At 36.8% G+C, this 15,379-nt stretch overlaps 1 protein-coding gene across 1 annotated transcript; it reads left to right on the forward strand.

Annotated features, from left to right (window-relative positions):
* Positions 1-2,796: 2,796 nt before the first annotated feature.
* On the forward strand, positions 2,797-8,489 carry LOC103914374 (fibrinogen-like protein A). The gene is made up of 2 exons (XM_009321004.1): positions 2,797-2,869; positions 7,789-8,489. Exons 1-2 carry the CDS (start codon positions 2,797-2,799, stop codon positions 8,487-8,489), a joined length of 774 nt encoding a protein of 257 aa, XP_009319279.1.
* Positions 8,490-15,379: the final 6,890 nt, after the last annotated feature.

Here is a 15,379-nt window from a genome sequence, read left to right on the forward strand (position 1 = left end):
CAGGGAAGTGGTGGAGTCACCATCCCTGGAGGTATTTAAAAAACGTGTAGATGTGGCGCTTAGGGACCTGGTTTATGGTGGCCTTGGCAGTGCTAGGTTAATGGTTGGACTCAATGATCTTAAAGGTCTTTTCCAACCTAAATGATTCTATGATTCTATAATTCTATGATATTTAATGGCACTTACTGACGTCATTATCCAGACTACTAAGGTTAAATTAACACTACTTTGCCCTTGCTAGAACTGACTGCTTCATTATATGGGTTAGATATGGATATTTTTCATATCCCTTACACAGAGAGTCTGATTAGTTGCAATATAGTAGCCAGGTTGTCTTTGCAACCAACTTCAGAGCTTGATGAAGTAGTAAGTTGATCAATCTCAGTCAAATTCTTCCTTTGCAAGGGTGCGCCATGAGTTGTTAAAATACAGAGAACTTGTAAAGAGACTTTCCGCATAGGAGAGGCTGCATTGGAAAAATTCAAATGAATGCTTGCCAATTAAAGCTGAACAGAACCAGAGGGATGATTAAAACTTCAGCATATTGTGGTAAAGGAATATGTGGTCATTGGGCTGAGAAACTAAATATCTTAACTAACATGGCTAACAATAAGTCATTATAGTAATGCATTATTTTGAAATCTGTATACGACCAAACCAAACCATACCAATGTAAAGTAGTCCTACCTTAAGATCATTATATAATTTTCAGGGCTGAAAAATTCTTCTCAAAATACTTGATCAAGAGCAGAGAGAGGTATGTAATGATTTTCATTGTTTTTCAAAGTCTTCATCTACAGAAAGAGATGCCTTTCTGAGCACGAGTGAATGAATGCTGTTGCCCATTATTCTTTCTTCTAATTAAACGCTTCCCACTTCACTTCTGCTCTGCCAGCTCAGATGAAAGTTTGGAAATCAACAAAAAGAAGCAAACAGCAAGAAAGTAAAGAAAAATGCAAAGGCAGGGGAGGAGATAAACAGTGATGGAAAATGTAGGAATCGAAGGCACAAAACAAAGATGTACCCCAATTTATATCAGGGTGACATGAGACCTATCAATAAATACCACTAAAGCCAATGGTGTTTCCTAGCGTGTATCAATATGGACAGAGTGGAAAGGTACCTTCTCCTGCCCTTTCTTAGCATACTATTTCAGCAAGATCTGTATCTGTTCAAAGCACTTTTATTATTTCATAAGCTACAATACAGTATTTTCATGCCTTAGCCAAGGTTTATAAAGTTTGGTACTAATCAGAAATTAAGTATGTCAAACATACAGATATCAGAAATTCCCTGAGCTGCATAATGGTAGAAGCGGAGAGAATGCGTTCTTGAACTTTTCCCTGTAGCTCTACTACTGACCAGTATCAGGGAAAAGATACTGTTCTGACTACCTGTGGCCATCCTCATGTGTAATAAAGCATTGCTTGTACTTTAAAAATGAAGAGAAATATCACTGAGTTTCAAATGTTACAAGCAAATCTTCCCTAAAACATGTTATGTGTATTTATTTAATTGTGCATGAAATAAAAATCCTCCCATGTTGTGCTTTCATTGAGGATGAATTATTGAAGAACAGAAATTATGCGTATTACAAATCCTCAAGTAGAGCTTGCACAAGACGTAAATGCTCCATCGATTTTAATTGTGGCTTGTTTCAGGGATGGAATCTGATCGAAGTGGGTTGCAGGCTGGATCAAGCAGCACAAAAACTTAAGTGTTGGCTCATCTTGAAAAGGGTAAATGCTAGGTTAGACATCATCTAAAGGCCAAGCAGATAGACAGTACAACTTTCAGATACATAGCAACAATTAATCCATCTAATCCTTTACAGTTTTGACCTGAATTAATGTTAATTAACTCTCGTTAATCCAAATAAACTAAAATAGAAACCTGTTGACCAGCCTGTTCTGCTTTTGTTTTTTCCATTTTTATAGCTCTGAGACACTGCTTCTGATTCTTTCACATTAAAACATGAAGTAAAGTACATGAAGTAAACAGCAAGGTTTATGGTTGGTTTGTTCCTAATACTTAAAAATCAAGTTGTCTTTATGCAATTTTAAATGTGACTAGCAGTATAGCATCTAGTTAATTCACCTATGCAAAATGACATAGTAAATTTGAGCATCTGCCTGTGTGTATTTAAGCAGCATAAGTAATTTTCTGAACTGAAACCTTCTTGTGGTTCTCCCTCACTGTGTCTATTTATTAATCAAGGAAATTTAATTTAGTTACTATGTTGTTTTAATCCTTATGGAAGAACTTTGTACTTTATAATTCATACATACTTACTTGCAAGTGTAATATGTCAGAGCAAAGTCCACCAGAGTAAGCACACAGAGTCAAATAATGAAGATGCAATTTTGCTGCATTTGAGATAGCGTGTTGGAGCTGATTTATTCACCTGGACTTAAGTAGCAGGCAAAGTACAACTGTAGAGAATGAGCTCATGCATTTGCGTGCATTTTTCCTTGCCAAGCTGCACTTGAAAGAGGTAAGATGCCTGCCTAGCGCTGCTTTTCTCAGTTGCTTTCTTAATAATTTATAATACCAAGTTCTATTCTGGAATTAAATGGATCTGTAAATCATTTCAATGTGTAAATATGAGGGAAGAAAAAAGACTGACTCACTCAAAAATCTAAAAGAAAAACAAAACAGCTAAAAAAATAACTCCAGATCCAAGTACAGATTTCCTGAATTTAGTGATGCTTGTAGGTTAGGCTTTGATTTTAAGTAATTTGTAATATAATAATTAATAATAGCAACAATAATAGAAGCTTTCAGGGAAAAGGATACATGACGGTGGGAAATGCAGGCACAGCAGAACTTAAATGCTTTAAGGGAAACCCCGTGCCGAATTTCATGGAAGGTAATTTTCCAGTTTATTATCATCCCAATGTCAAATGACCAGCTTTGCATAAAATAGCAAATTGTATGTTAATAGTAAATCAGAATTATTACTGAATAGTCTTAGGTAGAGTAGAAAATTCTGTTTTGCTGCTTTTCTGTATGGTAGGTAGAAAAATTAACTCTCAAACCTGAACTTTATTAAAATTATTTATCTTGGACTTTTTTTTTAAAATTGCTGAATATTTTTTCACTCTGGAAAGCTGTTTGCTGAATCTGCTGCTAAGTCATTAGATTTATAAAGAATGGGGCTGTGTTGCAACATAAGCCACTATGGAGAAGGGTACTGGCCTCTGCAGACTCTGTGCTGACGCTGGCAGGAAATCAGCTCTGACCGAAGAGCTGCTTGCTAGATCTGTCTTCTGCCTTCGTCAAGGCCACTGTGGGGAGCTCAGTCCTTAAAAAAAAAAAAAAAAAATTAAAAGAGTTTGGCTAGAGTCTAAGTAAATGTGTCCTCTGAGAGTACGGGAAACATCTGGTACCCTGATTCAGTCTAAGCTGTCATTGATACAGAAATTCCTCTTCAGTCAAGCTGGGATTTGCCTAAGCGAGGACCCCAGGATTTAGTCCAATAATAGCCTAAGCCTTCTTGCTATGTTGTGTGTACACTAGAAGTGTAACCCCAAAAGGAGGACAAAATGAGGCTCAAAACTGTTTTGATCCAATATATTGAACCCTTGTGAGTTTTGAAGAGGCTGAAAAGTTCTTTTTGCTTTATTTATTGAGCTTTTTTTTTTTTTGGTCTGATTTAAACCTGTGACCTATTATTTAAAGCTGTAGACGGAAATTCATAAAAAGCGTAGTCCAGATGTGCTGAAGTGAGTTCTCCAGTGCACGGAAATATACCCAGCACTCGGAAAGCCATGTCTTTGAGTACTGTTTGAACTACAGACAGTCAGCAGAGCCAGTGTTACTGTTTCTGCCAGTTCGACCATTGGTGCCTCTATTTCACTACAGTTTGGACTTGGGGAATAAGCAAAATTCAATTCTGATAAATATAAGATGTACTTTTTCTTTTGTCATTACATGACTTCATACGGCTTTTTGTCACACACAAAATTACGTTATGGTTCATTACCCAGCATGGCACAAGGTGACAGAGGTAAGAGACGTTCTAAGTGTCGCAGCTTGTCGAAGTGCTCCATGTCAGAGGAATGACCAGTCAGAAATAGGGTGTGAGACATGAGGAAAAGGAGAGGCCCTTGAAAGATGGGAGAAGCCAATTTTGGCGGAGGCTTACTATATTGAAGCTAGGTATTGCAATACCTTTCTCCTTCGGGACTTCCATACTAAAAGTCATAAATCTTTCCATTTTCAATTCCAGCCTGTGGTTTTGTATTGCTGCAGGAGGACTGACTCGGAAGGAAGATGCTGTTGATGAGCTCAGTGGGATTTATTTTGCTGCTCTCTCATTGCACTGTGTCAGTGAGCACCAAAGAGGCAGTGGTTTTGGCTAATGCCCACCTTCTCCCCCAAAGAGGCTATGACAGACTGGGTAACATCAATGAAAAAGGTACTCATGAAGAGAGTGAGTGATTTGGATGCATGCCGTGTTTTACTTTATTGCTTTGCTGTAACATTTTCAGCCAACGTATTTGAAAGTTAGCCCTGCAAAAATACTTTGCAATATGAACATGGCCTGCCCCGAAATCCAGAATCTTTAACACCCTTGCTCAGCTGCCATCTAATTCAAGAGAAATTAACTTTGTGGCATTTGAAGACTTACGCTTAGGACAATCATATCTAGATTACATCTGACACCTCAGTACCTAAATCCCATTGGTACCTATAACTGAGGCATCCCTCTGCCTATCTAGCTTGGAAGGTCCAGCTTGGTAGGTTTTCTAATACTTTTACCAGAGTAGATCCCACATAAAATGTACACATAGAGAGTAGTGGGATTGATTAATTTTCCTCCTCAGACTGACGGCACTTGAGTGTTTATAAAATTCACTTTCCAAGTCAATCCTGTAACAATCAGCCTATATGATTTTCTCATTATCCGTCTATAGAAGTTGTTCTATTTTGCATGAATAACATCCACTGAGAAGGGCAAATACAAGTGTCACTATATATATCGTTGGCTTTGACATCACTATATAAATCACTTAAATAATCATTCTATAAAATCATGGGATCAGGTTTGGAGTGAGGCTATGTCTACCAGGTGAATGTTCCAACAGCTGGGGTACAGAGTCACATACACAGCTCTGCTCTTTCAGGATATTTAATAATGTCATGCAGATAGTATTGAGATTTAAAGTATTCTATTCATGGCTGTAGATTCTATTAGGCAATGAAAGGCATAAAAGTAAGACCTTGGAAAGCCTATATACTCCTGTAAATCTGTCCTGAGTGGCTTAGAAGTACCAATAAACTTCTGAATATCAAATATAAAAAACTATATTTAACACAATACTGATACTATAATTAATACTATTTAACAGGTTTAGTCCATATGGACTTCTACAAAGCCTATGATACAATACTTCATACAATACTAAATCAGAGAAGGTAGGGTTACATTATAAATTCAGTAGAGATTGAAAAGAAAATGACAATGACTTGGGTAGAAAAGTAAACCATAAAGTCAAGGGGAGACTGGAAATAATTGCTTGTAAGTGATCTTTTCAGTATTCTTATTAAGTACACTGACGCAAAAATAGGAATATGCTGATAAAATTTAATGATAACATGAAGTAGAGAAATGCCAATACAAAGAATCAGAATATTACGCAGAAAAAAAAAAAATCAGATGTTCTTAAGTAGTACCATTGGGATGAAAAATAAAGTACAAAATTCTAGGTTTTACTGCAAGATGAGGACCTTACCAATTATAAAGATCCAAAGACCAAACTCTAGATTAAAGGAAACGCAGCAATACAAATGCAATCCTAGAATATATCAACAGAGATGTTTTTAATAAGACTTGGGATATATAAGGCCATCTGCAATACCGTGTGCAAATTTTACCCACGTTCTAGCTGATTAATTTGCAGTGAAGAGGTGCAGAAAAGCTACTAAGACAATTAAGGAACAGAAGATTTATCTTACACTAAATAATAAAAGAACTTACTTATCCTAACAGAATTTACCCTAACAAAACAAAGGCTGACTGAAAACATAGTTGTCCTCGTGGTACGTGGGGGCTTATTACCCAGGAAGAAGCACTATTTAACTAAAGGACAACACGACACAAGAAAGAAAAAGATGGACAATGGATGTTAATGAAATTAGATTGGGAACCAGATGAGTGTTTCTAACAGAGTAGTGACAGTTATTGAAGCCTACAATGCTTTCCAGTTGGAAGAGAAGAAATCTAATAATTCTGTGAAGAAGACTGCATGATATAATTCCCTACAGGACCAGTAGTAGATAAAATAATCACTCATGGTCCCTTTCTCTTTCCAGAAAGTTGGAGGCTTTTTTTTTTTTTTTACACTAACCAAACTGTTCAGTGTACTTTTGATGTGTTGGTCATGAGACCATACAATGAGATTGACTCTTTTCAGACTCTGTTCTGTTCAGGAAAAGAAAAACAATGTGTTCAATAAAAGGATCAGCAGGGGCTCTCTGGTCAGTGATTTGGGCAGAGAATAGGTTTTTTCTGAACTTTTATTTTAAATTTTTATCTTTGGAAATATTTTTCCTTAATTGTTTTTTGGCAAATTTTGGGGAAAAAAGTAGGACATCTTACCATACTTTTCCTAAATTATCCCAGTTTCCCAGAAGAAAAAATTAAGTTCTAAATACAATATCTAAATGCCTATCAGTCATTGTCAGGACAGAATATAGGATTTCATAGGTCTGAAGAATGGTCATTTTACATCACAGGTTGTCTGTAGGAATTTTTGTCATAGAGATATTAAAATTGTCAAGTTTTTATTAAACATAAATTACAAATATTCTATAGTATAATGACATGCCTTTCAACTCTATGGAGAAGTGAGTGATTTCAATTCATAAACATGTTTCTGAGTAACGGAACAGACATTGGATAACATCCTTCTCTACAAAGCAGAGCATTGTGTCTTGGTCTCAGAGATGCTTGATACTATACTGTAAGCAAGAAATTACCTTATAAGCAAGTTACGTTTAAAAAACACAGTATATATATTTCAGCCCAATAGAGAGGGGTCATCCCAAGCCTTATATGCCATTTTTATCACCTTCTGAGTCTACTGGATAAGCAATAAAGTGGAAAAGCCCTTTCACCTATTTTCCTGATATTGGTGTTCAGCACTGCACAGCACTGTAGTTCTACCTGCAAATCAGAGGTAAGATTTAGCCTGGAGTTTGAGTGACAAGAACTGTTCCTAAGAAAATCCTCAGATGTTTATAAGTTTTGTATTAGCAAGAAATGTGCTTTATTATCTCCCTTTTACCAATGAACACACGGCATACTTATTGGAATTTAATGCAAGGATGTTACAGATGCCTGAAGTATAAATTGATTAAAGAAAAATTAGATTTATTTGTTGAGGATAAGGCTAGCTCTAGCAATTAAACACAATGGTCCAACACCTAGCACAGGGAATTGCAAACTTGCTGACTACTCAAACTGGAAGAACACAGGAGGAAAAGGAATGGTCTGTACATAACTTTTGGCTTTTCAGCCATATTTCTGTCATAAATGCAAAATCACACTTCTGTTGTATGACAGGGTAACAAACCCTTTGTTGAATTTCTGAACATTTCCTGCATGTTCTGCCCTGAAATCTTCTCCCTTTAGCTGAGTAGGTGCCCACCAGCTGGGATGAAGTCAGAGTCTGCTTCCAGTCAGAAGGCAATCATTCACTCACTCTAAAGGACAGAGTTCAATATCTAAAATTTACTATTTGAACAGACATTTACTTTAAAACTTTTTTTTTTCCTACTCAGAGTATCCAAGGGATTGTTTTGAGATTTTTCAGCGCTCCAAAGGAAATTCCAGAGACGGTCTTTACATTATCCAACCAAAGGAGGACCCAATTGTTGTCTCTTGTAACATGCAGGATGGTGGCTGGACAGTAATCCAGCACATTACAGCCAATAGTACTGTCGACTTTGATAGGACCTGGCAGGATTACAAACATGGATTTGGCTCTGTTCATGACAACCACTGGTTAGGAAATGAATATATGCATCAGCTAACTAGCAGCTCCGTGCAATATATACTTGGAGTTAAACTTGTAAATCTAAATGCTGAAATCAAATGGGGACAGTACGAGCCATTCCTTATTGAAGATGAAGAGTCTCAATACCGAATCAGGGTTGGTCTATACAAAGGCAACGCCACTGATGCTCTGACCCTGGACACAGAAGCTTATCTCCATGACAACCAGAAGTTCACCACCAAGGACAGAGACAATGACAATTACTTTCAGAATTGTGCTAAACTGGAACACAATGGCGTTCCTGGGGGAGGCTGGTGGTATGATGCGTGTGCTGGAGCAAATCTAAACCGTAGGAACGTGATATACTGGCAAAAGGACTGCAACAAGCAACGCATGTGCAAGTTTGCATGGATGATGATCAAACCCGTTGACCACACCCTGTCATATCCAACCACATCCTGTCCATGTCAGAAAGTTGAACTGTAGATAAGCCATGTGTACTTTGAAAGGAACATGGATTCTTTGTCCAGTGACTGAAGTGAACTCACACTGACGGAATAATCACACTACGTAATCGTGATTGAAAATTTAATTTGGGCCTCTGCAAGGGCTTTATGATAGCATGTTGTCCAGGACTGGACCAGGACATAGACATCTACCAACCACACAAGTGAGAACTCACTGTCAGAAACTGAGGCTTCTAACAGAAGATTTAAATAATTAATTTTATAGTATTTTATCCATAAGAGGAGTCAGGTACGAAATCCAGGATATGAAGTCTTGTATGAGATATACATGAATATACATGCATTTCAGAAGGTTTTGCTCCAGTATGAATGCTCACGGTTGATCTCCTATAATTGCACATCTTCACATATCATGCAGGAAGGAAATTTCCAGTGAGGTACCTACATTTACAAAATGCATATTGGAGAGTATTGTGTACCATAGGGTAGCATCAGACCTTTCCTTTTTACCTTTAGTGAAAAGTATTTTAATATATAAAATTGGAATTAGCCTCATCTCCCATGGCTTCTCTTCTCCTTCATTGGCTCTTCCTTTTATCTCTACTTTTTAATGATCCCATGCACAATGAAGTATTCAGCATAGGCTTTTCTTTTCTTCCTTCTTTTTAGAGCACCCAGAGCTAATGGGATCATCAGCTTTCCCATTTAAAGCTACTAATCCAAAGCTTACAACTCCTCTGAATTTTTCCCCAAGAAACTCAGTGAACACATTTTTCAAAAGATCAAATTGATTTGCAATTGTTTACTTATTGCTCCTTTTTTCCCCCTGAATATTACTCCACCTTGTTTACCATGTTTCAACTGTTGCTTCTCCCTGTTCCATGATGTGCTTCAGCTTTCTCTTTTTTTAATACCACTGTAAGAAGAGAAGAGAGTGTTGGCTTTATTTCGCATTTGCTAGCTTCAATTGTTTTGGTGTTATTTAAACAGCGCCTTTTTTCTGATTATAAAATAAAGAAAGACTCTTTTAAATTTCATTATAAATTCATCTGTTTTAAAATAATAAATAAAAGGATTTCAGTTTTGATAACCTTGAAGACCTTGTTTTCTTTTACAGCTGTTTGAGTTACTTCACACATTTCTATATCATTGGAATAGCTGAATGACAACTGAAGAGTATTCATTGTTGTATTATACAAAATGTCAGGATAGTAATTAGAATATCTTGTATGTTTTCTTAGATATTTCAATTACAGAAACTCAACCAACAGATACTGGCAAACTCCTGCTTTTTAATTTAAAAATGGAATTTCATAATTTCCATGAAAATTACTTCGCAGAAAATAAATTGTATTGTGTTTTGAGAAGACCAAGACTGCCAGGATTACGTAAGAAGAGAAATTAATTGGGAAGTGGAAAAGCCGAGAAAGCAATTTTTTTTATAATGCACTGCAACATTTTCAGAAAGAGATACAGATATGTGATGTGGGTGGTGGGTGAGGCCAATACAGCATACATGTTTATTTTGCAGCATCTGATTTTTTTTTCCCCCTGAAATTGTGTTCAAAGACAGAAGTGTGATAGGGGAAGAAATGGATAGTAACTGAATTGAGTTTATGTCAATTTAATGTGGGTTCTGCTGTAACTCTATCAGGATGCCTCCGAAAGTGTAATGAGGATACAAGAAAGGATGGAGGATAATAACGAGGATACACCACAAGAGTGCTGCCAGTCTCCCATAGCTCTTATTTGAATTCCTGGCCATATAGCCAGATTCTCAAACACCTTCCAAAAATGTGTTTTGAATAATCTTGACATGGAAGGGCACAACTGAAAGCCAGCAGACTGCATCTGATCCTCAAAGGCAAGTAACCTGCTCTGCAGCCCACCCTTGGCCTGTTTTGGAGGAAAGGACTGTGCAAATAAGCTGTATGAATGACTCGGGTACCAGCAGCCCAAACCCAGCTGCCCAGTCTCAGAGGCACTCTCTAGTATTAACTGGAGCCCTACAAACCTATGCTGACACTGAATTCCAGTATGGGAATTAGATTAAAATGTAATAATAACTTATAACAACAAGTCTCCAAGCAAAAACAAGACAGAAAGATTAATCCAGTTCAAAGAAAGACATTTAATGGAACTCAGGGACTGAGGTACGTTCCACACTTCTAAACAAAGTAAGGATGGAAATGACTACTGGAGCTGGATTTGGGACTAAGTAGTGGATGAAAATAAGTAAGAATATTCCAATACACTCACCAGCACTTCCTTCTAGAGCTCTTAAAGAGAAGGACATAGAGGCTTAAAAAGTGGACTAAATTCTACTTTGTAATTCCTTAGCAAAAGGCTGACTTAACTGAACAGATTTTTTTTCTCCATCACTGAACCTTAATCACCAGATACCCACAACAATGGTGAGAGCAGCTGGCCGTCAACACTGAATCAGCAAAATCACAGTCACAGCACAATCACACGGGGGTTTCTATTCTGTCTACTCCTATTTTCTTTTCCCTATCACATTTCTCCTATCCTCTCTGTCTCTCAGCCTTTCCTGATTATACTGCCTTCTGCACAGACTTGAAGGAGGTGGGTCCTCCTAAGAATATCTGATTTGGTCAAATAAATATCTTTCCAAAATGAGGAAGCATGACAAGGTCTAGAGCAATAGGTATATGCCTAACTTCCAGCTCCAAGCACCCCTGAATGGGAGGCATGTTCCACTTTAAACATGCAATCTCCTAACAATAGCAGAAAAATAGGTTTCTTCACATCTTTGCTACTTTGTATTTCTCCCCATACTATTTTCTCAACTGCAGGAAAGGTAAGCACATCTCGCATACAATATCACATTAATCAACTCAGAATTTAGCAGAAGGAAAAATTCTTCCTAAAAAAAGGATCAACTGACAAAATAAGAGCACCTGATGACCTCTTTCTAGCAAAAACACTGATTTATTATTATTTGTCTTTAAAAATCATTCAACTTTCATATGAGAAAGTGTTTGCTTTTGTTTCTGATTTTCATATGTGTAACCTAAACAATAAATTTCCAGATTTCCACAGAACCTTTTTTTACATGTTAACCACAGGTTTAAAAGTATGACAGAGTGGTTTTAGGACCAAGTGTTGAATACTGTGCATCAATAAATTACCAACATTACCTGCCTGGGCTCTTCTTTTCTCCTATAATTAACAAAACAAAGAGTCCTTTAGACACTCTCACGTCTTCTGCATTTCAGAAGTCACCAGGACCCAGGCAGAGTGGTGGGGTACAGAACTGAATCCAGCCACGCTCCGCAGCTGGTATCCTCCACCGCACCCTCTCTCCACTCTTCCTCCTATAGCTGCCTGATGAATTGCACATCTAAGGAGACTTTATGCATGGCATACAGTAAAAACAACTGTCTGACCTCCATTATGTCTAGTTGCCTGCCTCACGTAAGGAGTAAAAGATATTCCCGTTTATATCTTGGTATTGTAATCCAGGAATTCAGTAAAAATCCCCAAACTTCAGAGGTCTACTGAAACAGGAGCCATCAGTGACCAGGGTTTGAAGAAGTACTTGTTGAGAAGAAAACTTTTGAAGGATTTTAAATGTCTAGTTGTTTGAGGAAGACTGACTTGCTTGATATATCAGCAGATACATGAAGAAACTAATGGCATTTAGTAGCTAATGGCATAAGTATTGAGTAAAAGGCAGTGGTTTTACTGAGCGTAATGAAAACTGAAGTTCCTAATCTGATACATAGCCCAGCAGTGCCTATTAAATCTGAAGAAATACATTTACCAAGATGGAAAAAACAATTGCAACATCATCCCTTTCTGAAACCACTAATAGTCATAGATTATTCCTAGTTTTACAACACAGTGTTATCAATTTTTTCTTTTTTTTTTTAAACTAGATATAGATATGGGGTAACTATTAATAAAATCATAAACAAGAAGTTTATTGGAATGATCAAAGTTTAAGGTTTTACGACACCCAGCTGTCAATCGTATGTGGAAGAAAACTTCTTAGTGGGTACAAAAGGCAGCAATGGAGATTTGGGATGACCACATAAGAAATAAATGGCCTCTTTCTGATTTGGTAGAAGGAAAGCCAAGTATTTAAGTGAAAAGACACAGTATCCACTTTTGGAGTTCAGGTTTGGAAGGGCATTTCAAAACAGAGAAGCCACTGACTACCCAGCGGCTGCAGGAGCATTTCAGGAGCTGACGGAGCCCTTTGAGTCCCCAAGGCAAACACCGTGTGGGAGCCTTTCAGAGGGAAGTTCTGACCTATAATGGTCTATAGCTCATAAAAGTAGTGAATGTGGGGTTGTTTTTGTTTGTTTGTTTGTTTGTTTGTTTTAAAAAAACCCTTCTGTAATATCAAAAAGGAGTAAGCAGTATGGAGTTTTTTGGGCGGAGTCCTTTCCAACAGAGGGGCACATAGATGTACAGGTCACAGCAAATAGTAACTCCAGCTTGATTGTTATGTACAACCGAGGAAACAGGTATTTGTTTCTCACTATGCCCAAATGATTCCTTCATATTATTTCTATCTCTATAGAAAGCAAAGAAAATTAATTTCAGAGGAAAGTTACGCCATTCCATCTGTTTGTTTGTTTTCCTAGAGCAAAGAATCCAGAGAAGGCAGAAGTACGTATGTTACAGAGTTACAGAGTAACTTTGAAAAAGAAACACCCAAAAATTCTCCTTCAGTATGAAGATTTTGGGAATCCCAAACTATGAAGGGGTGATCTGGAAACACTGTTTCCTACCACAAGTAAAGAAGCATCTTACAAAATTCTATGCAAAATCCCGAATGTGAAAAAAGTCCACAGGTATACAATTCAGTTTCAAACTGTGTATCCAGTTTCATAACAACGGCGTTCTACAAGAAAGCAGCATCTCCCAGATTGATAAGGGATTCTTTAATTGTTGTAATGACTTCTCATTTAAATTTAAAACACTTACCACATCCCAGTGTCATTTTTATTCCTTCAGGTATGTGACTATCCTTCGCTACATTTGCATTAAGATTTATCAGCTAAATTAGTTCAACGTGTTCAGGTCATCTATCAAATATGACAAGGAGGCAATGTCACAGATTTCTGAGAAAAGCCCTATGTGGGAGATAAAATGATCAGAATAATTAAATTAGAGATGGGGACTTTTCATGAGACTCAGCTCTAAAACTGGAACAATATCTAAAGGGTGATCAGGAAGTATAATTAAGGATTTTGCCTTGAAGTGCATCACTGTCGCTGGATCTAGACTCCTCAAGTCCATATATCCCAGTGCAAGTCTCACTGTGGGTACAATAAGGATGAGGAACAAAAATCCACATATAAAAATAACTTTCAACAGTTAGTAGCAGTTACTAATTGACATGCATAGTTGAGTAGGATAAGCATGATTAGCAATTGAATTATATAATTAATGGCAAAATATGCTCTATCATATTTTACAGGTCCTTACAGTATTTTCTCTTCTTTTGATTTCATCCTTCCTCAATTCAACAGGATTTTTCTATAAAGGAAACCCCTGCATTTATGTTCTAGCTTGACCTTCCGTCCTTTGCAAAGCTCTTCACTCTGTGCTAAGTAGCCACAGAAAGTGCACAACTGTAACTAGGTGTTCTATACCCATTTAAAAATCCTGGGAACTCTTCCAAGTGTTTATCTACAAACATAAATTATATTTACAGAAAATGAATGTTACTTGATAATTTATGGGGATCTGGAATATATAGGGAGGCTGGTATGTATGAAAAGGGAGAGACAAAAATGATACACCCAGTTTGTGGGAAAATTCCATATTCAAAAATATTAAAGTGTGCTGGGTCTCTGAAAAGCTTAGTTAGGGATGTACATTTATACATCTATATTGATAATACATACATACATATCTATATATATGTATGTGTATGTAATTATGTATAAATAAAACATACTTTTACAAAAAAAGGTCTTTTCACCAGTCCATGACCATGACCACAATCAATTATAGATCAGTAAAAGGTTCATTAAAAGGACAGAAATACAGATAACAAGGTTGTTCTACACTGTAAAAGTCCCACAACACTTTTTAAGGGTACAAAATATAATTTGAAAACAAAACATAATTAAGTACTAACTGATACTCTGATGAGGATCACATTTTTCTTTTTGTCGTTTTGATTTTTTTTTTTTAAGAATAAACATCCTACATAACAATAAAGCAACACACACCTCTTTATATAATTCTAGGTATTTACAACGTACCCATGTTTGGCCATGTAACGTCTCACATGGTGAAGTGCTAGCAGCATAGTTTGAGCACATATTTCACAATTACATTGAACCAACACTGTTGCATCCATCACCATGTATTCTAATACATTTACTGAGCACAGAGTCCATAAACATTTACAGAACACTCTTGTTCAACGGAAGCCAAAACCAACAAAAAACATCCCATTTAATTTCAGTAGCAGCCAATGCTTTACTTTAGCAACAACACTGCAGCTAGCAGGAACTGTTACTACTTCATAAATTTTGCCTTTAACTACAGCTTGTGCCACAGAGGGACACATTCATTTGCTAAAAATCAAACACAGTTTACTGACTGTCTGATCCAGTGTAATATAAAATAAACCCACTATAATAACCAACTTGTACATAGTTACTGTACACAGGAAAAGCTCTGGATAGTGACAGAGGAAAGTTGATGAAAGGGTCTTTATAAAGACCCATACTTTCCTTTAATAAGCAATCATACGCTAATGCACAAAAAATAATAGGCACAGTATGGTGTGTTACAAAATCACTCATGTGAATTCTGAGAACATATTTTTACATTATGACATGCTAATATTTCACTGACACAATTTTCCCCTCTGGAGATTGGGGATAAAAAATATTAATTACTGGTACTGTGGTTGTT

This window comes from Pygoscelis adeliae, unplaced genomic scaffold, assembly GCF_000699105.1.
Source record: "Pygoscelis adeliae isolate BGI_AS28 unplaced genomic scaffold, ASM69910v1 Scaffold3, whole genome shotgun sequence".
Lineage (NCBI taxonomy): Eukaryota > Metazoa > Chordata > Aves > Sphenisciformes > Spheniscidae > Pygoscelis > Pygoscelis adeliae.

Coding starts and splice junctions, on each gene's coding strand:
- LOC103914374 (XM_009321004.1), top strand. CDS start 2,797: ATGACGGTGGGAAATGCAGGCACAGCAGAACTTAAATGCTTTAAGGGA. Junction 2,870..7,788: donor CGTGCCGAATTTCATGGAAG/GTAATTTTCCAG, acceptor TTTCCTACTCAG/AGTATCCAAGGGATTGTTTT.